The sequence below is a fragment of the Ranitomeya variabilis genome, chromosome 5 (genome assembly GCF_051348905.1).
Source record: "Ranitomeya variabilis isolate aRanVar5 chromosome 5, aRanVar5.hap1, whole genome shotgun sequence".
NCBI classification, from domain to species: Eukaryota; Metazoa; Chordata; class Amphibia; order Anura; family Dendrobatidae; genus Ranitomeya; species Ranitomeya variabilis.
This window is the reverse complement of record NC_135236.1, coordinates 504,963,571-504,989,550: the sequence shown is the minus strand read 5'-3', so window position 1 is coordinate 504,989,550 and position 25,980 is coordinate 504,963,571. Positions and strand designations below refer to the sequence as shown.

The following is a 25,980-nucleotide window of genomic DNA, read 5'->3' as shown; positions in this document are numbered from 1 at the left end:
ATCACAGGTTTTTAGGAAATACTGTTTTATGCCTGATAGTTTACAGGAGGTTTTGTCTGACACCAGAGTAGGCCGACATAGGGCTTCATACTGGGGACTAACAGGAGAGTATTGCAGGAATAGGAAGGATTAAATAGAAGTGCACTTTAGACAATGTGTAATGCCAGAGGCTCCTGTTGTTGCATAATTATCAGCAGGCTTGTTACAGCCACTGTGAAACGAGACGGTAGGGTGAGGCACATTAATGTAAAGACACACAGATTCTTGGCCAACAGATTGAGATGCAATTCTTGGGAGAGTAATACAACAGTCTGACTGAATCACTGATGCAGAGGGGTTGGCGGGATTATGAGTGAGGGAAGGGGTGAATATAAATTTTGCATTTACATGCCTTGCCGGTGCACGACTCTACAATTTCTGGGGCAACGCACAGCAATAAAAGGTACATATTCTGAAAGGGTTGAATTTTAGTCCCAGTCTGTCCCTAATTAGTCTCCAAAGGCAATACTATATTTCTGGCTCAATGCATACCCCGGCTGCGCCCAGCTCTACCCATTTTGGTCAAACTGCCTTAAACACCAAAAGTCACATAATTTGAATTTTCAAAGCCTTTTAAGCCAGATTTCTGGTGCAAACATTTTGATGAATCACACCATTTATGTTTTTTCACCTTAAAATCCTGCGTTTGCATAACACTCATAGAGGGGAAAAGTGGTAAAGACCTGAAGGACTATTATTAAAATTGTAACTAAAACACCTTAGATTCTTCTTCTTTTCCATGTATATATTTTTTATATATTATGGAAAACACCTTTGTGCATCTTTCTACAGCTATTTCTCCCTCACCAAAAAAGTAGAAATCCAACTACACTTAAAACAGGAGTTGAATTAAGAAGAAACTTATTCCCTATTCCATAATCATAAAGCAATGCTTCTCACAGCAGGTCTTCATTGCCCTTGTAAGATCTTTTCTATGTTGCCAATGCAGTAGAAAAAAAGTACTTGCATAGTATAGTAATTGTTAGAAGGGATTAATGATGATTACACCACAGGTTTTAAACTGGAGGGGATTTATAAAGCTTTAGTCTGTAGTTTGCAGAAAAAATAGGATAAAAGCCTATAAAAATAGATCTTTCTTATCACGGCATCTATTACCATTAAGTTAGATGTTAGTGACAACTTATATGTTCAGATTCTCTGTATTTATCCATATAGAACAAAAATGTATTGTTCAGCCGTTCTCTTTTTAGTGACAGTGCCACAGTAAGTCATGCACAGTGTCATAGAAAATCTTCAGAAAAGGAGAACAGCTGTAATATCAAGCAATCGCTCAGCTTCTCTAAAACATATAATATTACAGTTGTTTGACATTTATATTTGTTTCTTGTTTTTAATAAATGCACATACAATGCAATACTATTCTAATATAGATATACCCAACTGGTACAGCATTAGGCCTTTTTCAGACATCAGTGTATCCGTTGACAGTTTTCACATGTACCGGAGACACTTACACACATAGACCAATTCAAGTGAGCAGGTCTATACACATGTCAGTGTGTTTCCATGCACCGTATGTCCGTGGGCAAAATATGCTGACATTTCCATTTTTATAACAGCAGTATGGTCTGCAAAATGTCCTGCACACCTGCAAACAGATGGCATAGGGATGACACACAGGGATGACACCAGTGTGTCATCAGTGTGACACGTACCGAGACCAGGGAATCAGCGGTACTGTTAGCGCTGTTCCCTGGTGCCAGGTGCTGATGACCACTCTCATCATTCTTGCCTGCTCGCTCTGAGACGAGCACTACCAGGGGAGAATGTTGAGAGTTAAATTCAACTGATAACAGTAAGAGCAGGCTGCAGCTGGTGGGTCTACTACTCTCACCAGCCTACACCTACTGCCACTAATAACAGTGAGAGCATTTATCAGCCACCACCTGCGCTATAAATGAATAAATAGATATAAAAACTGTTGTGGTTTTCCCTTTATTTTTGATAACCAGTCAGCGGTACTGTTATCGCTGTTCCCTGGTGCCAGGTGCTGATGACCACTCTCATCATTCTTGCCTGCTCACTCTGAGACGAGCACTACCAGGGGAGAATGTTGAGAGTTAAATTCAACTGATAACAGTAAGAGCAGGCTGCAGCTGGTGGGTCTACTACTCTCACCAGCCTACACCTACAGCCACTAATAACAATGAGAGCATTTATCAACCACCACCTGCGCTATAAATGAATAAATAGATATAAAAACTGTTGTGGTTTTCCCATTATTTCTAATAACCAGTCAGGCAAAACTGACAGCTGCAGGCTGCAACCCTCAGCTGTCAGCTTCAGCAAGGCTGGTTATTAAGAATAGAGGGGTCCCCATGCCATGTTTTTAAATATTTAAATAAATAATTTAAAAAATGGGACAGGGTCTCCCACATTTTTGACTACCACTACTGCTAAAACAGACAGCTGGGGGCTGGTATTCTCAGGCTGGTAAGGAGCCATTGATACTGCACATGCACATACAGTCTAAAAATAGGAGCCCGCAGCAGCACAGAGAAGGCACATGTATTAGATGCGCCATTTTTGGCGCTTTGCCCATCTCTTCCCACTTGCTCTGTGGTTTTGGCAAGTGGGGTAATATTTGTGAGGTTGATGTCACCTTTGTAATGTCTGGTGACATCAAGCCCACGTATTAGTGATGGAGAGGTGTCTGGTCTGTAAGATGCCTCTCTATTACTAATCCTGTGGTTGTAAATACACACACAGCAAGTATAAAGTCTTTTAATTGAAATAAAAACAAAACTCACTTTAACCTTTTTATTTAAAAATAACAAACACAGTTATACTCACCTAACACCCATTCTATTGAAGCCCTCGTCTCTTGTAATAAAACAAAAATAAACCATATCCCTCACCTGTATGATGCTCTGTCCCACACCGTAATGCATATCTGGGGATAAATAGTTTTCAACCTGCATGGTTCCAAGATGAGACTATCCAGGCTGAGAACCACTCATGAATGAGCTGCTGTGAGCGCAGCATCAGTGACTAGTGGTGACATCATCGAGGGTCACTGAGGCTGCATTCCCAGCCATGCTGCAATGCAGTGACCAGAGCATTATGAGAAAAAGAAACTGAGTTCACCGCAGTTCAGCTCAGAGAGATCACCGCAGATGACAGTGAGAATGGTCACTGCTGGTCATTGATGCCGCACTCACAGTAGCTCATTCATCATTTCTCAGCTTGAATGATTGCATCTTGGCACTATTTGTCCCCAGACATAGATTACGGGGTGGGACAGAATGATGGACAGATGAGGGATATGAATGTTTTTTATTTTTGTTTTATTGCAGGAAATGAGGGCTTTAATGGAATGGGCATTAGGTCAGTATAACTGTATTTGTTATTTTTAAATAAAAATTAAAAAGTATGTTTTGTTTTTATTACAAATAAAAGACTTTATGCTTGATTTGTATCTATTTACAATACAACTATATGATTAGTAGTGGATAAGTGGCTTATAGACGCCTCTCCATTACTACTCCTTAGCTTGATGTTACCAGACAATACAAAGGTGACATTGACCCTACAAATATTACCTCACTTGCCACCACTGCAGGGAAAGTGGGAAGAGTCAGGCAAAGTGCCAGAATAGATTAGCCTTTTCTGGGTGGCTGAGGGGGTCAATATCTATGGCCCCTTATGAGCCTGAGAATACCCGCCCCCTGCTGTTTGCTTTAGCAAGGCTTGTTTTCAAAAATGGGGTGAAGAACACTGTCTTTTTAAATTATTTACTTAAATAATTTAACAAAAATTCATGGGGACCCCTCTATCTACTATATAATTGTCTAAGGGGTACTTCCGGCTGTCTGTCTGTCTGCCTCGGATATTCATTGGACGCGGCCTCTATCTGTCACGGAAATCCAACTCGCTGATTGGTCGTGGCAAAACAGCCACGACCAATCAGTGATGGGCACAGTCCGGTGCCAAAATGGCTGCTCCTTCCTCCCCGCAGTCAGTGCCCGCTCCATACTCCCCTCTAATCAGTGCTCACACAGGGTTGCGGTGGATACCGCGTGGCTCTCGTGGCTCTTCCTCTCCCGCTAGCCGGACTGACCTACCATTCAAAACTGTTTTCAGTGCAATTTTTCCAGTAAAACTTACATTTTGATGCGAATAAGTTAATTCCTATTGGGGTTCCACTATATATACCATTCATGCTAAATTTAGCACACTGATGAAGGTCCATTGCAGACCGAAATGTTTGTGGTTACTGTATGTATATTAAATACCCCCTATTTTGCATCACATTGGAGTGTGCTAGTTGTAACTATTCCACGTATTAAGGTTTGAGAACCTATATCTATGCACCTCCTCTTTTAGGCTGTGCTGAACATTTTCTATATCACACAGGGTTAATGGTAGCGCTAATGGACCGCGTTATGCCACGGTGTAACGCACTCCATTAACGCTGCTATTAACCCCGTGTGACCAAATTTTTACTACTGATGTTGCCTATGCAACATCAATAGTAAAAAGATCTAATGTTAAAAATAATAAAAACAATAAAAAATCATCATATACTCACCTTCCACCGCCTTTCCCGCTCCTCGCGACGCTCCTGTGACCGCTCCATGCAAGCGGCAGGTTCCGGTGCTAAGGATGGTATGCGACAAGGACCTGCCATGATGTCACGGACATGTGACCGCAACGTCATCACGTCCTGCCAGAAGGACCTGCCATGATGTCATGGTCATGTGACCACGACGTCATCACAGGTCCTGTGCTCATACCAACCCTGGGACCGGAAGCTGCCGCGTGCACTGCACACAGGGCCAGGACTTCAAGGGGCCTTCGGAAAGTGAGTATATGTTTATTTTTTATTTTAAGTCTGTATACTACATGGCTCTCTGCTGTATACTCCGTCGCTGTCCAATATACTACGTGGCTGGGCAATATACTACGTGGCTGGTGTCATGATCTCAATGGCAAGAGAACATAGCATAAGCATATATAGGAACTAGCTCTTGGAAGATGGGAACTGAGCTGACCATGAACTAAACCTAACGCACAACTAGCAGTGGCCGGGTAGCATGCCTACGTTGATTCTAGATGCCCAGCCCAGCCGGAGGACTAAATAAAGCTAGCAGAGGAAAATATTAGTCCTAGCTCACCTCTAGAGAAATACCCCGAAAGGAGACAGAGGCCCCCCACATGTATTGGCGGTGAGTTGAGATGAAATAACAAACGTAGTATGAAAATAGGTTTAGCAAATTTGAGGTCCACTTACTACATAGCAGAAGACAGAAAGGACACTTTCATGGTCAGCTGAAAACCCTATCAAAAAACACCATCCAGAAATTACTTTAAAACTCTGGCATTAACTCATAACACCAGAGTGGCAATTCCCGTTCACAAGAGCTTTCCAGACACAGTAACGAAACTACAGCTGTGAACTGGAACAAAATGCAAAAACAAACATGGACAAGAGTCCAACTTATCTAGTAGTTGTCTAGGAGCAGGAACAAGCACAGAGAGGCTTCTGATAACATTGTTGACCGGCAAGCAACTAACAGAGCAGCAAGGTTATATAGCGACTCCCACATCTTGATGGGAACAGGTGAACAGAGAAGATGAAGACACCAGTTCAATTCCACCAGTAGCCACCGGGGGAGCCCAGAATCCAAATTCACAACAGGCTGGGCAATATACTATGTGGCTGGGCAATATACTACGTGACTGGGCAATATACTACGTGGCTGGGCAATATACTACGTGGCTGGGCAACATACTATGTGACTGGGCAATATACTACGTGGCTGGGCAATATACTACGTGGCTGGGCAATATACTAATATACTATGTGGCTGGGCAATATACTATGTGGCTGGGCAATATACTACGTGGCTGGGCAATATACTATGTGGCTGGGCAATATACTATGTGACTGGGCAATATACTATGTGGCTGGGCAATATACTACGTGGCTGGCCAATATACTACGTAGCTGGCCAACATACTACGTGGCTGGGCAATATACTACATGACTGGGCAATATACTACGTGGCTGGGCAATATACCACGTGGCTGGGCAATATGCTACGTGGCTGGGCAATATACTATGTGACTGGGCAATGTACTTCGTGGCTGGGCAATATACTACGTGGACATGCATATTCTAGAATACCCAATGCGTTAGAATCGGGCCACCATCTAGTTCTTTATAACCACCTGTAATAATTATAGGGGATAACTCAGGAGACTCTTTGCGTGGAACAAGACAACTACAGGACACAGTTTTATAAGTGGTAAAGTCTATATTATCACACAGTGATTCAAACAGGTGCAGAGAGAAACTCAAGTCCACAACACTTGGTGCAAATATCAAATGCAGCTCAGCAGTCTATAGGAAACTTCAGAGGAAAATGCAATCATGCAGAAAGTCTATGAAGCACAATTATTCTTGAGGATACTTGACACGAATAAGTCCTTGCTTAGTCCAAAATACAGATAGATATGCTTATAAGGCAGTTCAAATAATATCTTAGCTCAACCAGGGAGGTCTGGGTAATAGTCTCTGGTTCTTGCAGAGCAGAAACAGCTTACATATCCAGCAAATGCAGTAGGAAATAAATACGAGCAGCAGATGAAGGAGGATTACTGGAACTGGTGTATGCAGCAGGAACTCAGAGCAGAGTAGCAGGATCACCACACAGGTTCACAGGAGCAGGTATATAGCCAGGGAGTTATCAGAGGTCAGAAGCTGGATGCAAGGCAGAATACTCTAGCACAGACTGAAGGCTGGGTGGAGTTTTATAGCAGGAAGACACAGTGCACATGAGACCAAAGACGCCATCTTGGAAAATGGCAGTAATGCACAAAAAGGTAATAAAAAATGTTCAGAGTCCTGACACCACCATTGCTGAAGCTGACTGCTGAGGGTTGCAGCCCACACCTGTCGGTTTTGCCTGTCTGATTATCAAAAATACAGAGGAACTAACACCTTTTTTTCATTTATTTCTTCCTGTATAGCACAGGCAGCAGCTGATGTATGCTTTGATCAGCCGCCAAATGCTCTCGCTGTTGTCAGCTGAATACAACTCTCAAAATTGTCCCCTGCTAGCGCTGATCGCAGCATCAGCAGGTGAGAATGATGAGAGCGGTCTTCAGCACCTGGCGCCTGGTAACAGTGTGAACAGTACCACTGCTTCCAAGGCACGGGTACGTGTGGTACTGGTGTGGCACAAGGGCGGCACACGGTTGCCACACGTGTGCCACAAGCATGACACACACGTACACTCGGACTCTGATATCTCTGGTACTGTTTTTTCCAATACCGAACATATCAGGATGTGTGAAAGAGCCCTTAGGGCATCATTTTCTGCAATGCTGAAGCATTAGAGACCAGACAAACATCATTTTATGTTGCCACGTGGTCTTCTCCATAATGCTCTGCAGCTATGGCATCTAGCAGATTATTATAACTTGAACAGTGGTGGTCAGTTCCTGGGTCATCACAGATCAGTGGTTTCCAGTGTAGAACAGTTTGTACAGCAGAGTCGTTTTCCATCTTCAGAGTCACTGGGTAAGTCTCTACTATAGAATGTAAGCTCTTATGGTACGCAGGGTCCTCTCTCTCTCATATACAGTGTAAGCTCTTAAGATTAGCATGGCGCTCTTTCTATCTCCTGTAGAGAATAATCTCTTATGGTTAGCTGGGTCCTCTCTCTCTACTGTAGTGTGTAACCTCTTATTATGAGCGTGGTTCCCTCTCTGTCCTGTATAATGTAGGCTCTTATGATCAGCGGGGTCTTCTCTCTCCTATACAGAGTATGTTCTTATGGTTAGCAGGGTCCTCTCTCTCTCTCTCGCTCCTGTTGAGCTTAAGTTCTTATGGTCATTGGGATATGCTCTCTCTCTTTGTAGAGTCTAAGCTTGTATTCATATTAGTGGGGTCCTCTCTCTCACCTGTATAATGTAAGCTCTTATGGTAAATGGGGTCTTCTCTCTCTATGTGGAATCTAAGCTCTTATTCATATGATCACTGGGGTCCTCTCTTTCTCCTGTAGAGTGTAAGCGCTTATGGTCAGCGAGGTCCTTTCCCTTTTTCTCCTGTATAATGTAAGCTCTTATTTGCAGCAAAGTCCTCTCTTTCTTATACAGTGTAATCTCTTATGGTCAGCTGGGTTTTCTCTCTCTTTCTATCCTTTCCCCTATGTCTACTTTACGACCAATTACATTCTTTCTAATATTAAAGTTCTCTCAGATTTATTCACCACAACTCAACATTTTGGAAGGAAAAAGTTGAAAAGTCGGCAAATTCAAAGTGAAAGTGAAAGTCTATAGCACTGATAGAGAGTTAGAGACACCCCAGTACAGTGTACAATGAATGGAGTGGCAGGGCCCATTTATAACCATTGTTCTTGATGAAGGACACCTCAGTCCAACTCTGGCTCAGCAGCCATTTTAGAGACGTTAGATCTAGACTTCATTTTGTGTTTGAATTTCTTTGTGTGCAGTGAAGAAGAAGAAAATGTTACCTCACATAGCTTGTGTCCAAGCTACTCCTTGCCATTTCCAAGAAAAGGTCGAATACAAGCTGATACCATCAGAACTGTAAACGTCATAAGCGGTAGTCTGTTTATGGTGATAAGAATAAGCTCACAGAAATTAATTGAACTTGTATATGTGACTTGACATGACTTATTAATTCTCCATTGAGGCATATTGATCTAAATTTGTATAAGCAAAGCATTCACACACTAGACTGGCAGGAACCTGAGAGTGAACCAGACTACTTGTTTGAGTTTCCTTTTATTCCTCTGTTGCAATGACATCTACCTGCACCACGTTATTATATTACACCATCGGTTTGCCATGACTTCCTATATAAAGTTCCTCTAGAATGGGGACTTGAGCCCTCTATTATACTCATCGGTGGATGTTCTAGTGCAGCCCCCAATGATCATACGTTTATCACCTCTTTTAAAGGGATTTTCCAAGAACAAAATACACTTTAATTCACAGATCTTGGAACAATATTAATTTCCACAACTGGACAAAAAAATGTTCCTGTGCTGAGATAATCTTATAAATGTATGCATGGTCTGATCATACCACAGCTTCTGGGCAGGGGAGGAAACAAAGGAGGAAATGCAACACCCGCTAGGGCTGTGGGGTACTTGGAAACGAGTTGGACGGTTCTTAAAGGGGCGGTAACGGCAGAAGTGACCTGATCTGTGGCCCTGGGCATGCAATTAAAAGGTTTGGATGATGGAAAAGAATAAAGTTTATATAGGAAAAGGGGACTATTCATGACGCCACCTGCAATACTCAGTCAGGAATGGCCAACGCTGCTTAAAGGGATCGCTAGGGATGATGGCGATGCAGCTGGGATGGTTCTCCTCCCCACAGGTGGAGCGGGGCCCCAGGGCTAACAATACAGTTTTGTAAGGGACTTGTGGATGTTGGGGTGCAGGACTGAGAGTGTAGGAATAACTAGAGGACTCAAGGTATGCAGTTTTCTTTACCTTTAATCACAGGTTGCAGGTGCAGTCCAGGGCACAAGTCACAGCTGATGATGGAGATCCGGGCAGCCTGGAAGCAATTCAGGATCCTCCTAGCCAAGTGGGGTTGGAGGCCTCCCTGCTGCGCTGTTCTCTGGGTGCTTGGTGGTTTTAGTTCTCCTCAAGTCTCTCTCTCGGTCTGTCCACTTAGTGAAACACTACCCGTATGGTAGACAGCTCAAGCCTTTTCCAGGTGTCACTTCCTCGTGGTGACTCCGGGTTCTGGTATGCGGCTGTGCCTTTGGGTGTCACCTGGAGCCAGGAGACCTGCAATCCCCTGTCCTCTGGATTTGGTTGCGGGACCAGCAGTTCCCACAAAACCATGGACTCTGATGTCCAATCTTTGCCGCTCAGTCCTGGGGTGAGCTCAGGTGCATCTCCTATCCCCCAGATTCTCCTCACTTCTTGCCTCCTCTTCCTTCACTGTCTGCTCCCTGACACACACTAGCAAACCCCGCCTCCATACCAGAACTTATACAGAAGCTCCCCTGCAAACTGGCTTAGAGCTCCCCCTCCTGGTCAACAGTCAGGAAAGGTGTTGCATGCTGTGTTACCTGCTAATGGGATCCCTTCTTGCTTCCAGGCATGCCATCACTCCCTGTGAGGGAGGCAATGCCCCTGTAGCAACTGGACTCCTGGGGTGCCACAAATATACAAACAGGACAGCACAGAATCACAGCTGATTCTTTTTATGAAGCAAAACATTTCACTGACTATTTTTAAGCAATGTTTTATCTCAAAGAAATAATCAGCTGTGATTCAGTGCTGTAATGTCTGAATACTCTCTTTTACTTCCTCCCCAGGAGTTGTGGTATGATCAGACCATGTCCCTGCAAGTTCAGACACAGCCATTACACATTACACAGCAGGGGCACATTTATAAGATTATCTCAGCACAGGAACATTTAAAACAAACATTCAATTAAGAAACTTATTATTATTAAAAGATCTATTGATTAAAATGTTTGTTAAAATTAATTTTGTTGGTGGGAATACTTCATTAAGGACCTTAATATTTAATGTTTGCAGTCTCCATAATAATTAATATATTATTGGTTATAGTTTGCATAATTATCACATAACTCTGTAAAGGAATTGGATGCAAAAAACACAGGATTTTTTTTTACAAAAAAACCCCAAACTATTTGAAAAGTTAAAATAAAACAAATAGGGACAATCAATGAAATAGTTTATTCGGTTCCTAGAAATATTTAAGATAGCGCAGTATGGGGAATTTCTATTCTCTGGTTTGATTTTTTGCAAATTGTTAATTAAGGAAAGGGCCCAGGTTTATCAAGCGAGTGCAGGCGAACTATTCAACATCCTCCGGCTGCTTGCCTTAAAGTCTTTTGTAATAGGGAAAAAGGCGAGAGGTAGCTGCTGTGCCCTATATCCCCTATGCCTATCTTTCTTCTGCCTGCCTTTTGTTCTAGGCTCATTACAAGTGAGCAGCGGAATGGTCTTAGTTAGAGTTTAATTAATTAACAAAAGAGAAAAACAAAAACCTGTTACTTCCTCTGCTCACCCCTTCCCCTCATTTTCTTCTCTCCTCTATAGCATTGTGAAATATGATAAAGAAAAAAATGCAGAGCCTAGTGGCATGGCTCCCATTTACTGTCAACTGTCAAGCTCCGAGCCATGAACCTCTGTCTTCTTCTCCCTATTGTATGGAGAACGAGAGGTGGGAGCTGCTTGTGTGTATGGGATGGGGGGGGGATAATATATAAAAGAAGAGACTGAACTGTCGATGCCTGGAAGACTCATCCATTACTCAGGGGAAAAAAACTTCAGTAATGCAGCCAATTTCCAGAGAGGGGGAAAGGGTATACACAGATAACCCAGTAATCCGGTGCAGAAATTGGAGCTTATTACACCTGCTATAGGCAAGCTAATTGACTGCGATGGCTAGTGACACAGAATAATAAGCATGTACCGTATATGTGTAGTGGTTAATTATTAAAGGGAGTTAAGCCCCCGTTGACACTAGTGTGAATTAAAACCTTGGTGGTCTTAAAGATTGTAAAATTGTTGTTCAGCTGAATAATGTGCATTATACAACTGAAAGCTTTTATAGCTTCCTAAACTCATATAAGGAATTCTAATGTCCAGTATATTCACATGTGGGTGTTATTCTAATATTTCTTTCTTTACTATGGATCTAAAGGATTTAGAAGATTTGGATAATAGTAAGTACTGTTATCATTTACATTCTTCAATTTAAAATATAAAATGTCCCCTTGGAATGAAAGATATCAAAATATATTTAAAAAACATAACAAATAGTTATACTGAGTATATAAGATCTATAAAGTATGGATCTATGGACCCAGCACTAACAGTAATATACTGCACTAGGCCTTGTGAAAAGGTTGAAGTGAGTACACAGAGCCTGTATGGCTGAGCCCATGTCCCCACAGCCTCATACTGCAGAGCCATAGGCACTTTGTGGGCTGCAGTATGTCGTCTCCATATGGAACTGTGCTATGGAGATAGAAGCAATATGCCTAGAAAAGAATACCTTTATAATATGGCATTTAATTAAGCACATTAAGGGCTTGTACAAAAGATCAGACGAGTTCTATCCGTGGTTTGATGGATAGCACTTGTCCTCATGCTGTTCAATGGGGCAGTGCACAAGTCCATTTTTTTTCCTCAAACCTAGTGGTCTGAGGAAAAAAAAAATCGCAACATGCCCGATTTGCATCTGATAATTGAATGGCACTCGCTCAATCATGTCTATGGGTCCATAGAAAATCATCGGACCGCACATGGATGATAGGATGACACTCACCCATTCATGTCTATGGGTCCATGGAAAAACATTGGACCGCACATGGATGACATCTGACAGACTGAATGGAGAAGATGGAGAAGCTTTTTTCTATTGTACACATCTGAGGGAAAAATTGGATCCTACTCTGAACAAAACTCTGATCAGAGTGTGACTAGCATAATTGGACTGGTGGAGAACATATAGCCTAATTGAGTGTTAAATCAGAAGTATTTAATGAAACTAAGATTAAGAAATATTTGTTGGCCCCTATGTAGCAAAATGTTTATGCGTAAAGCACTTTAAAAAGTCACCAACCTCTATTTTGGCAAAAATGTTGTGGCTTTAAGCATTTTCACACCATTTATGTTAGTTATGTGGAAATGTGTGGAGCTGTGGTGGGACAGGATTGGAATGGGCCATGGCAATAGCCGATTGTCTAATGCATGACAATCTGTGGCGTACATTATGCCACAAGTCTTACTTCAGTCACTGAATGATTTAGGCATATTATGAGGTATGCATAGGTGTATACTAGTTTTAAGAAGTGCCTGAGTCATAAAGCAAAATGCATCCCTTAATGAATCAGGAGCCTGTGATTCCATCACACCCCACCATCAATACTGGCGTGAACAACGCTGGTCTTAATGAATAGGGCCTACTTTGTATTTTTGTAATGAATATATAACTGCTTGCTTGTCTCCTGTTTTCCACTCAGGACACAATGGTCACTAACCGGCCAAACCGGATGGTTTTTAGGGTTTTGGACAACATGGGTATGGAAGCCTAGGACAGAAGATAGTCAGGGGAGTTAAGGATCCAGCAAGTCTGATTTCAGACTGCTGATCCATTCGTTCTCTCCAGAGAAGTCTGACAGTGCCTCTCTCATTGAGAACATAGAAGCACTCGGCAGAGTGAGCGCTCCTGTGTATGAGAGACACAGACAGGCGAGATAGATTTCATCCAAACAACGTAGAACCATCAGGTGTATGGGGGCATCAGACATTGTGTGTAGGGAGCTTGCGGTACAAAACATACATGATGTCATTATATTATAATGGACACAATTTAAATGGAAGTGTATGAGTATTTTTACCCGTACTGCGGTCTGCACTGTGCTGAATCACGTGGTCACTCTGGTGGACCCACTCTCCATTGCATTTGAAGTAGACTTGCGTGGCTGGGGTCGCTTTGCAGCTCAGGGTCACCGGTTTGTTCTTCACAATGAAAACATCCGTGGGTTCTAGGAGAAAGTGCGGTAACAATTCCCCTCCTTGTCCTCCCAGACTTGCTGAACCAGGCATTGGCATGGGAAAAGGATTCATTGGCCCCGAGCTCTGCTGGCATCCTGAAATCAGAGAACATGAGGAGGCTATTTAGTGTATTGCTTGCCTGCTGCCTGCACATTGTACGCATTAGCACTGCTCCACATCTTTTCTTATATTTCTCAATCACCTACAAGCCGCAAGCTATTTTACACTGCTATATTCATCTTGCTATTGATTTTCATGTTTTAAGCAATGACAAATGTTGCATTAAAAGATGCATTAAACGCAATGGACATTAAATTAAACTATATCCATGTTACACATTCACACGCCACTGGTTTAAAAATTGTTCATCCGCTTAACTGTTTGCATCCTGTGAGCTGTACAATATTCAATTTGTTCTATATAAAGGGTACCCGTTGGAATATATATATATATATATATATATATGTATATATATACTGTATATACTGTATATATATATATATATATATATATATATATATATATATACATATATACTGTATATAGATAGGGAATGAAAACTAAGCCCTTAATGTAGTTATTATTTAACGCCTGATTGCCCAATGGGAAACAATTCTAATATAATATCCAGTCTGGCTCACCTTACTCCATTAATAGTGTCATGCAGTGCAATTGTAGTAAAATAGTCCGAGCATGTCCTCATCTCTATTCCAATACTGATATAAACCCCCCTTCTGCTGTAGCTATCCATATCCCATGTCAAGGTCATGATATCATCACTGATATTGCGGGTATGGAGATTTGGACACATGCCCCCATAATGTCCCAAGAATAAGTTATTATGAAAGTGTCAATGCTAAAAAAACTCATACTCTCCTGACAACTCTGCCCTCTTGTGACAGTTACCGGTATAATTATCGCAGTCTTTAAACGCTCCAATTACTGTTCTATTATGACTATGTTTCTTGTTTTACACATCAAAATACTACACCCTGTTCTGTTGGAAATGTTTCTCATTTCCAGATCAGTTGGAGATTACTACATTACTGATCCGTCATCATAGGAATCAATGGCCTCTGAATACCAGACAGCAGTCGATAGTATAAAGGATTAACTCCCACAATGGAAAAATTGAAATATCTAATCATCAACTCCATGGACAGAGCTAAAGAAAAGCATACAATATCCTTAGGATAGACCATAAAAGAACATAGTTTTGCCACTGTACAAGACACACATAGAATACTGTGTATGATTTTGTGCTCCAGTGTAGAAGAAGGGTATAGCTGAATAGTGCAGAAAAGAGCAACCAAGATTATTAAAGGGGTTATCCGGGACTATTTTTTTTTCATTATGAGCCTAACAACTTACAGTCAGGTCATTGCTACCTTCCTGCCTGTTGTACCCAGCGCTGACCTCCGCCCGCTCACAGTGATCACAGACCGCTCTTGCCAGCAATTCTGTGACTTCTGTTGACTTTACATCGACAGAGCAACTGCATTACTTCCACTCTGCTCTGTCGACAGGGCATGAATTCCAATATCATGCTGATTGTCAGATGGGGAGCAAATTGTCAATCAGCATGACGACTGCAGTTATGACCTGTCGACAGAGCAGAGAGGAAGAGGAAGAGCTGCTTTGTTAATGTGAATCAGCAGAATTGTCAGCAGGAGAGGTCCGTGACCGCTCTGAGCCAGCGGCGGGCAGAAAAGGCAGGTAGTTAGTAACTAAGTGTCTGTCAGTTCTTAGCTTAATAGGAGTAGAATAGTCCCTGATTACCCTTGGGGTTATTCAGTTTGGAAAATGGAGACTTAATGGCGATCCTATAACAATGTACAAATATAGAAGGGGACAGTCTAATGATATTTTTACACATAGGCCTACAGTGGTGACAAGTGGCATCCTCTACGTCTGGAGGAAAGCAGGTTTAACCATAATCACAGACTCAGAGTCTTTACTGTGAGAGCAGGGAGACAATGGAACTCTCTGTCGTATGTTGTAATGGTTTTTTCACTACAAAAGAACAAGGTTGGTCTGGATGCTTTTCTTGAAAAACATAATATTACAGGTTATGTATACTAAATTTGAAGATCTTGATCCGGGGAACTAGTCTGCCGTATATAGAGATGGAAAGGAATTTTCTATGGGGCAATTTGCTTCTGCGTCATTGGGTTTTGCCTTCTTCTGGATCAACATGTTACATCATACAATGAACTTATGTCTACTTTCAACCTTAAAAAGCTTGAAACTATGAAAGTGTGATTGGTGGGGGGAGGGAATGATAAACTGCAGTTCATGTGTTAGGAAAACATTAAAAGATTTTTAACATTCCTGCAGCCCCTATATTCTGCTGATCGGTGGGAGTCCCCCAAGATTGGTCATAACGCCTAAGGATAGGCCATCAACATGTCTTTCTGTAAATTCTCTCTGTGATATACCATAGCTGTAGAGTGTTTCACAGTGACTCCTGATAACATTTAGAAGTGACATTATTCGATATTTGCAATATAAATTTTTTTTTTCCTGCGCATAAATCGAATCTCCACATAAAGCAATAACGTGATAATGATCTGCAGCCTTTCTCCTCTAGCTTTACTTAGGCACAGACTCTTTTATCTATCTGAAAGTATATTCACATTTCATTTTGAAACATACACATTTTGCTGTGTGATGTCTAACATGATTTATTCTTTCATTTCTGTGCTATAATCTTCCAGTCGTCACTGCTTGTCACGTCGCACTTTTCAATGCATGTTTTTTTTTCTTTTTCATATAGATGATCTCGTGTCATTAAAGTATCTGGTTCACAGATATAAGTGGGACGGTTTCTGTTTTCTATGTATATAACAGATTGTGTCTTCATAGCACCATTTTTTAAAGGGTTGTTTCCACTCTGAGAACGAATGCTTTGTCGCTAGGGTATGTCATCAATTCCTAACCTCTAGGGGTCCAACTTAACACTTCATGATCCTAAGAATCACAGGTGGCAGCACATAGTGAATGAGAGTCTGACCTTTGGGACCCCTGCTAATCTTGCAGAAGGAAGGACTATGGTTCTGTTTTTTGTCTGCAGCTCCTGATTGAGATTCTCAGCCTAATGCATTGTACTTTAAATTGCTGTGGTTACTGGTGCATGATCCTTAAAAGGAACCTGTGACCAGGTTTGGCCGATACGGGTTACAGCCATCACCCTTCAGGGCTGATATACAGCAATCTATAATGCTGTATATCTGCCCCCAACCCGACCTGTAAGAGAAGAAAAATAATTTTTATTATACTCATTCTGGGGAGGCATCATCCACATGAAGCAAGCAGGAGGGCGGCATTGCAAGAAGATGGGAGATGCCGGACCAAGACCACCGACACCAATCGGACCGGACCGCCCCACAGGTGAGTATAATAAAAGTTAATTTTCTTCTCTTGCAGGTCGGATCGGGGTTTATCTACAGCATTATAGAATGCTGTATATCAGCCCTGAAAGGTGATGGCCGTAACTCATATCCGCCAAACCTGGTGACAGGTTCCCTTTAAAGTTGAAGCAAATTCTAGCATGTCAAAAAGTGGCTATAATGTTAAATTTTTTGCTTTGCAGAATGAATCTTTTTGCATTTTCAAATGTTTTCCAAATTTGAATTTGTTATATCAATTGAACAAAAAGACCATACCATACCTCTATGGGGTATGTTGACACATGGCATTTTTGCAGGTTTTTTCTGCACCAAAAACCAGAGTGTTGGCAGGAAAAAGGTTGCTTAAAATATGCTGTTCTTTTTTTTACATACTTTTACATGCATTCTTGATGATTTTTTACTTGTGTTTTCCCCCTATTCCCACTACAAAAACTCTGAAAGAATTAACTTGCTGCAGAATCGAAAAAGCGCTCTGATGGTTCGAATCCGCAAGGGAGAATTAAGCAGCATGTGCATGAGAAATCTCATTCACTTTGCTGGTATCATAATATAAAACACTACTGTTTTTCCAGAGCAAAAACATGCCAAAATGCTGCAAAAATGTCATGTGTGAGCCAACCTTTATTTGGTTTGCTTTGTATAAAGAAACAAATTTTGATAATAGTGCATTGATAAAATTGCATTGATAAATGTGCAGACAGTCCTCTGGACAACTGCGTTGATAAATGGCAGCCTGCATTCTGCTGAAGGATTGTCGGATAGAAATGAGGACTGGTCATATACAAATACCGGACACGTCTTAAAGTAGAACTCTTGCTTTACTTATTTTATTATCAGTGTATTCATATTCAGGGTACAACGCCCTCACCTGGAAGCATCAGTTTACAGATAGAAGTAGACTGCTCAGTAACTTATGGCTAAACGGATAATGAACTGTACAAAAGTCTGTAAACTACCATCCATACCATGGTATTGGGAACACAACAGTTCAATAGACTATGTGCACATAACGTCAATTTCAGGTGGATTACGAGCAGAATCTGTCAGAAAAAGTGTCAATAAAGCTCCCAATAAAATTAACAAAGTGCACAGCAATGTCAAAACTGCATTGCTGTGCACATGTTTCGTCTTCAGAAACCTCAAAGTAGTTTAAAGAAGTGACCAGTTTATTCTTCTGGGGCTTCTGACCGGAAGCCACCTACTCTCTAAGCTTCACAGTATAGAGTAAAAGACACCAGAGCCCCCCAATGATAGCAAAACTTGATGGCTGCACTGATGTTTCACGGATGGCGTGTATACGTGACCTCAAACTGTAATCTGAGCATTGGTATAGTAGGTGCCTGGTGAATATGGTGAAGGTTCAATGCATATTTCTGCTGACTCTGATGACTTTCCCTCCCTGCTTTGTTGGTGCAACCTCTGAGGCTATATTCATATGTCTACTTGGGATCCTTTTTGTAATGGATCCAGTTAAAAAAACTGTAATAAAAAAAGATACAAACAAATATCAAATGTGTCAATTTCTAAATAGATTCATTTGACAGTTTCCATTTTGTATCCATTTGCATCAGTTTTTGTTTCCTTTTGAATAGCAAGGTTTTTACTAGAAGTCTCTCAAAACACCTATAGTGTTTTGCGCCTACATAGTGTTCAAAAGTGGTTCTGTTAAATGGATGACATAACAAGATCATAAAATTTTACACAAAATCTGATTTTTCAGATTGCTCCCTGTCATTTATGAATCATAGTGATAAAACCCCATTGGAATGTTTTGTAGGAATATAGTTTCTCGGTTATGGACCCATCTAAATAAACCTGAAATCGCCTGACCACCAAGCCAAATGCTCGCTAACCAGATGCTTAAAAATCTTCCTTAATGGCAGCACATTATCCCATTTAAAAAGGCAATATGCTCCTGATAATATGATATTCTAGGGCAGTGTTCCCCAACTCCGGTCCTCAAGAGCCACCAACAGGTCATGTATTCAAGATTTCTTTAGTATTGCACAGATGATGGAATTCTTGCCTTATTAGGTGATGCAATTATCATCTGGACAATACTGAGGAAATCCTGAAAACATGACCTGTTGGTGGCTCTTGAGGACTGGAGTTGGGGAACACTGTTCTAGAGGTACAGAACAATCACATGAAAGGGGGTGTGCTGTAGAAATAAATTAAATTTATCACCTATTCACAGGATTGATCAGGGAATTTTTGCTCATGACATCTCGCATTTACAGTGCCTTTTCCCACATATCATGCTTCAAACATAAAGATACCAAATGTAAATTTTTGGTGAAGAATCAACAACAAGTGGAACACAATTGTGAAGTTGAACAAAATTTATTGGTTATTTTAGATTTTTGTGGAAATTCAAAAACTGAAAAGTGGGGCGTGCAATATTATTCGGCCCCTTTACTTTCAGTGCAGAAAACTCACTCCAGAAGTTCATTGTGGATCTCTGAATGTTCCAATGTTGTCCTAAATTCCTAATGATGGTAAATATAATCCACCTGTGTGTAATCAAGTCTCTGTATAAATGCACCTGCTCTGTGATAGTCTCAGGTTTTTTTTTGAAGCATAGAGAGCATCATGGAGATCAAGAAACACAACAGGCAGGTCCGTGATACTGTTGTGGACAAGTTTAAAGCCGGATTTGGATACAAAATGATTTCCAAAACTTTAACCATCCTAAGAAGCACTGTGCAAATGATCATATTGAAATGGAAGGAGTATCATACCACTGCAAATCTACCAACACCCGGCTGTCCCTCTAAACTTTCATCTCAAACAAGGAAAAGACTGACCAGAGATGCAGCCAAGAGGCCCATGATCACTCTGGATGAACTGCAGAGATCTACAGCTGAGGTGGGACAGTCTGTCCATAGGACAACAATCAGTCGTACACTGCACAAATCTGGCCTTTATGGAAGAGTGGCAAGAAGAAAGCTATTTCTCAAAGATATCCATAAAAATTGTCATTTAAAGTTTGCAACAAGCCACCTGGGAGACACACCAAACATGTGGAAGAAGGTGTTCTGGTCAGATGAAACCAAAATCGAACTTTATGGCAATAATGCCAAACGATATGTTTGGCGCAAAGGCAACACAGCTCATCACCCTGAACACACCATCTCCACTGTCAAACATGGTGGTGGCAGCATCATGGTTTGGGCCTGCTTTTCTTCAGAAGGGACAGGGAAGATGGTTAAAATTGATGGGAAGATGGATGGAGCCAAATACAGGACCATTCTTGAAGAAAACATATTGGAGTCTGCAAAAGACCTGAGACTGGGATGGAGATTTGTCTTCCAACAAGACAATGATCCCAAACATAAAGCAAAATCTACAATGGAATGGTTCACAAATAAATGTATCCAGGTGTTAGAATGGCCAAGTCAAAGTCCAGACCTCAATCCAATTGAGAATCTGTGGAAAGAGCAGAAAACCGCTGTTTACAAACGATCTTCATCAAACCTCACTGAGCTCGAGCTGTTTGCCAGGGAAGAATGAGCAAGAATTTCAGTCTCTCAATGTACAAAACTGAGACATACCCCAAGCGACTTGTATCTGTAATCGCAGCAAAAACTGGCGCAACAAAGTATTAAGTTAAAGGGGCCGAATAATATTGCACGCCCCACTTTTCAATTTTTGAATTTCCACAAAAACTTAAAATAACCAATAACTTTCGTTCAACTTCACAATTGTGTTCCACTTGTTGTTGATTCTTCACCAAAAATTTACATTTGGTATCTTTATGTTTGAAGCATGATATGTGGGAAAAGGTCAAAAAGTTCCAGGGGTCCGAATACTTTTGCAAGGCACTGTATCCCCATGACAAAATAATGTGGCAAGTCTGATGCCAAACTGCTACTCCATTTAGTTTCTAAGTGGCTGCCAGAAAAGAAACCCGAAAGAGGTGTTCGGCCGCCCCAAAAAGACTCCATGGAATGCTGCTGTTACATTCTGAAGGGAAAAAAGTGCCCTGATTGTTGCAATTCCCAATTGTTGGACTCAAACCGATCAACAAAGTTATCATCTATTTAATGGATAAATGATAACTTACTTTCACCAGCTAACCTTTACCGATCATTCTGTGTTCATAGACTTTTTGTTGACCTTTCTAAACAGGCCAGTAGCTGACCAACATTCAGCTTGCCAATTAGCGGTGGTGTAACGGCTGTGGTCGGTAAATGGGCCATTGCTTTCAATTAAGTTCCTTAATATAAAAGAAGAGGTTGACTAAAGCCAAGCTGAAACTGTAAAATCTAGTCTGTTAATCAACAACTGTCAACGTAACAAAGAAGGGAAATTAACCTGATTAGTGGATAAGGAGACTCAGCCTATGGGGAACACTGCACTTTCGATTCTTAGCTAGACCACTGGGATTTATGCTGATATTGACTTTTAATTAGCTAGAATATATCCCGGTTGTGTCAGTCTGATGACACTTTACAGAAGACACAAATGGGGAGAACATATAATCGCAGTACCTTCCATCTCACCGCTGTGTTCTGTTTTTACCTCTCCAAACCTTCAACTAACCCCATCATAATTATTTTATGGTTTGCTAATATAAATCCAATGGCAGCTTTATTCTCTTTCTATCCATTCAGTGTTTTCTCTGCTTTCAGAAATACAAGCACCATTAATTCATGGAAGCTGAAATCTGGTTACATTAGTGAAATAATTCAGCTGTCCTTTAGAATTGGAGCACAAAGCCCAATAATGACAAGTAGGCTGTACCCAATGAATGAGTATAATAAAGGGAAGGCTGGTTTTCTCTTCAAGATGGGGATGTGTATTAATAGCTTTCATAAATGCAACTTTACAAAAAAGATTCAGGGAAGAATTTCTGTATATTTTTGGATATATTTCTTAATAAATACGGAAAAATTTAATGTGTCAGTAAACATTTTGCTGTTGCAAAAGAAGAGTGAGGGCTTTAGCAACTTGTCGCTTTGGGCCCGTATAGAGCCTTTTTAATTCATATCCAAATAGAGGTCATTAAAAACCAAGGCGGTGCCAAAACCCACAAGAATGGTAACCAGTGTATGCTTTAAGAGTGGTACCCTCTGTATTCCCATAATTCATAATTACCAACCATAATGTTTCTCCCATCAGTGTTAGCCACAGTGCTTCCCCAAAAATTACAAGATGTGATGCCCCTGTATAAAATACAAGAATAACAACCTAAAACAAGTCTAAACAACTTATGCTATAAGAACTGCAGTGTGACGTTCTAGGCTGCTAAGGAGTTTCATGTATTTTGCTATTGTCATAAGCTACCATTATCCATGTTTTACTGGCCGACAAGGGAGGTAATGTGGTCATCTGGCCCAAAGCCATGTACGAAAGGGAAGCCTTTAGGCAATTATACAACACCGTTTGCTACAAAAGGTTGACCTTTAACCCCTTGTCGGCCTTCAGTGCACAACTGGATAGTATCTTGGACGATGCTGTCGCCGGAGGTGTCATTACCAGAGAACTTTCTTTAGCACTCCGTGTTATTGAACCCACGATCTCTACATTTTATCTCCTTCCCAAGGTGCATAAGGATGTTAGGGTGCCACCTGGCAGACCGAACATCTCGGGTAATGGGAACTTCCTCGAGAACATCAACCAATGGATTGATTTCCATCTTCAACCCTTGGTCGAAAACCTGCCCTCCTTTTTAAGGGACACTGGCGAGCTCCTCAAGAAAGTTGACTCTGTCCATTTGGACGAGAACACGATCTTGACGACAGCTGACGTTGAGTCGTTATATATTTAAACATCAGGATGGTTTAAATGCTGTACGTTTTTTCCTTGATTTGTCCGGGTCCCCCTCTGATTTTGGAAAGTTTTTGTTGGAGTTACTTGAGTTCGCATTAACACATAATTTTTTTGTGTTTAAGGGGTCCTTCTTCCTGCAGCTCCAGGGAACTGCCATGGGGGTGGCCTTTGCGCCCTCCTATGCAAATCTGTTCCTGGGGCTGTGGGAGAGGGACCTCTTCCTGTCCGACCGTGTGTCGTCAATGGACCGGGCCCTTCTTTGGGCCCGGTACATTGACGACATATTCATGATCTGGCAGGGATCCCCTCATGAACTTCTCGCATTCATGGAGGGATTAAATACCAATAATTTGAACATTCACCTCACATATAATTGGAGTATGGAGAGGGTGGAATTCCTGGACGTTACGATAAGGAAGGATTGGTTTGGTTTTTTACAAACCGATCTGTTCCGTAAACCAACGTCCACGAATTCCTTATTACATGCATCATCCTGTCACCCACCCCATGTTATTAGAGCTGTACCGGCCGGGCAGTTTCTTCGCTTGCGAAGGATTTGCTCGACTGAATCAGACTTCGAGCAACAGGCCAAAGAACTACAGATCAGATTCCTTAATCGCGGATACAGCAAGCGGTCTATTAAGAGGGCCTATAATAGAGCTAGGACTACCTCTCGGGAATCTTTGATCTATAACCATACATTTAATGGATCCGAGCATTCCGACAGGCAGTTACGTTTTGTGACTAATTTTAATTCCCAGGCCTCTAGAATACGTGAAGCCCTATCTAAATCATGGCCAATCCTTAAGGTGGATAAAACTATTTCAAAAATTCTACCTGATCGTCCCCTTATGTCCTTTAGACGAGCTAGGAACCTCAAAGATCATTTGACAAGGAGTCATTATGAGGGGGTACCCAGAGTTACCTTCCTTGATAGTGTTCCTCCTCGTTGTGGTTCCTCTCCCTGTGGCCATTGTGTGGCGTGTCCCAACATGGATCGTGTTAGTGTCTTTTTAGATTCTCGTGGAGCAAAAACGTTTAAAATCAAAAAAGCAATAACCTGCACAACACGATTTGTTATTTATTATGCCACATGCCCCTGTGGCCTAATTTATGTGGGGCTCACATCCCGCCAATTTAAGATCTGCATTCACGAGCATGTGCGTGGAATTGAGGCAGCATTTAATCATACCTCTGATATCTCGGAAATAAAAACACTCCCTAGACACTTCAGAGAACATCACGGATGCAATGGGAAATTAATTAGGTTCAGGGGAATTGACTGCCTAGATGTTGGCATAAGAGGTGGTAAACCAACTACGAAGTTGGCAAGCCTTGAGGCTAAATGGATCTGGACCCTGCGGACGACCCACCCCCTTGGTCTTAATGAAAATTTAAGTTTTGCCCCATTTTTGTTATCCTTGGACTGTGGAGTTCACATTTGACAATAAACTCAAACCCGACTATTTTTAATGGTTTTATCTGTTTCTTAGTTTTAGAGCGGTATATGCAATTTTCCGGCCACAACCATGGAGTTTTCCGTTTCTTATGTGGCATACTTTTGGAGAAGGTGGTATGAGAAGGAGAAAAAAGGCGAAAAATCATCTCTACACTGCTATCCTGTGGATATCGCTTGCGTCTTATATATGAAAAATGAAAAGGACTATTAATGGTCAGGGACATGAGTCCTTTACCAGTATAATTTTTAATTAATTAATTTAATTAATTATTATTAATTTTCTTTGTACATGGGCCTATTGGACTGCTATTATATGTACTAATAATTATCTATTTATATATGCCCATCTTTATTTTTGACGTCGTTGTGCATAACTACAAAATTGTAATAATGTTTTAGCATATATCTATGTTATGCCTACGTTACCCTTACATCTGTTTTGTACCCTCCTTTAATTTTCATGTATGCAAAATGATATTCTGTATATTATTATAATATGCCCTGTGCTGAAGGTGCTCTACCTGTCAGCATAGATCTCTGCAATCGGATCCTCTCCTTTGCCCATATTAGTTATGATTATTCTGCCTTCGGGCGTGTTTCTGCGCATGCACCCGCCTGCTTTTTCTCTGGTGGGGGGCGGCCCAGTGCTCACTGTGGTCAGATCACGTGGGGCCCCACGTGTATTGGCCTGCACGGCCTGGATGACGCTACCCTCCTCTGTTGTGCCAGCGGTTGCTAGGATATGCGCGGCTACTTCCGGGGCATGAATAAGGTTCACTTCCGGCTTGCGGCCTTTTTATACTTCACGCCCTTTATATATCACTATGCGCCCCCTGATGAAGGTGTTCCGAAACGCGTGTTGGGGCGGACATTGGGACCCTGTACCTGCCAAGTATCGTTTTTTAGGGTGATGTATTATTTATTCCTATCGTCTTTGTAAAGTCTCTCTTTATTATGTCATGCTGTACTATTTACTGATCACTGCGCTATTGTTAATGGAACATAGCAGTTTTTCCATATGTAAGTATTGCGGGACTATTTGGTATAGGTTATGCCCCTTTTTGGTCTTGTTACTATGACTCTATGTGTTATTGCTTATCGACCGTAATCTGTATTATCATGAGTCGGCAGTCTCATTCCCTAGTGTCCTTTGTGTATTTCTTGTTTTTATTCTTTGGTGGGTGATTTTGTTGTCACCATTGCCTCCTTGCCTTGCACTTTAATAAAGCAATTTTACTGTAGACATAAGGTTATCTTTTTGGATTTATTTCCTCCTCTTGTTTTTCGTATGTTTTACTGGAGGGAGATTAATTTGCCTAGTTACTATGCATGTGCTATTTGTATGTTATATTATGCTATGGGCTGTTTTATGAAGTATGTTGCTCTGCATTTTTACTATCTAGCATCATGCCTATTCCAGTTAAGTTTCCACTGTAAGGTTATGTTCACATGTTGCATTTTTTCTCCATGCAAGCACTGCTCTCCCAGCAGTAAAAAAGATGCTTATAAAAAGACAGAAATAATAGGGCATTTGAACAAGCACACAACCCAAGAAAGTGAGTGCCCTCATTAGATGAACTGGAAATGCCACTGCACTGGGCTGGTGATTTTTCAAGATTTATAACAGCAGCTTCTCAGGAGCTCAGAGGGAGAGGAAACTAGGTGCGATAACTATTGCATAAAAATCAATGGGCTGGACATAGGTGCCTTGGATGGTAGGAGTTAACTTCTGACCTGGAATATG

The 25,980-nt window shown here is 41.4% G+C and overlaps 1 protein-coding gene across 3 annotated transcripts in view; it reads right to left on the bottom strand.

The window, feature by feature from the left end:
- The window catches only part of UNC5A (unc-5 netrin receptor A), a 650,811-nt gene that overhangs the window by 337,561 nt on the left and 287,270 nt on the right, over positions 1 to 25,980 (bottom strand). For 2 of the 3 annotated variants that reach the window (XM_077265710.1, XM_077265711.1), the window contains exon 2: positions 13,436 to 13,687. The exons of the other annotated variant lie outside the window; for it this stretch is intronic. In XM_077265710.1, coding sequence (XP_077121825.1) covers positions 13,436 to 13,687 — 252 coding nt within the window. The remainder of the gene's footprint in view (positions 1 to 13,435; positions 13,688 to 25,980) is intronic. 3 annotated transcript variants of the gene reach the window in all.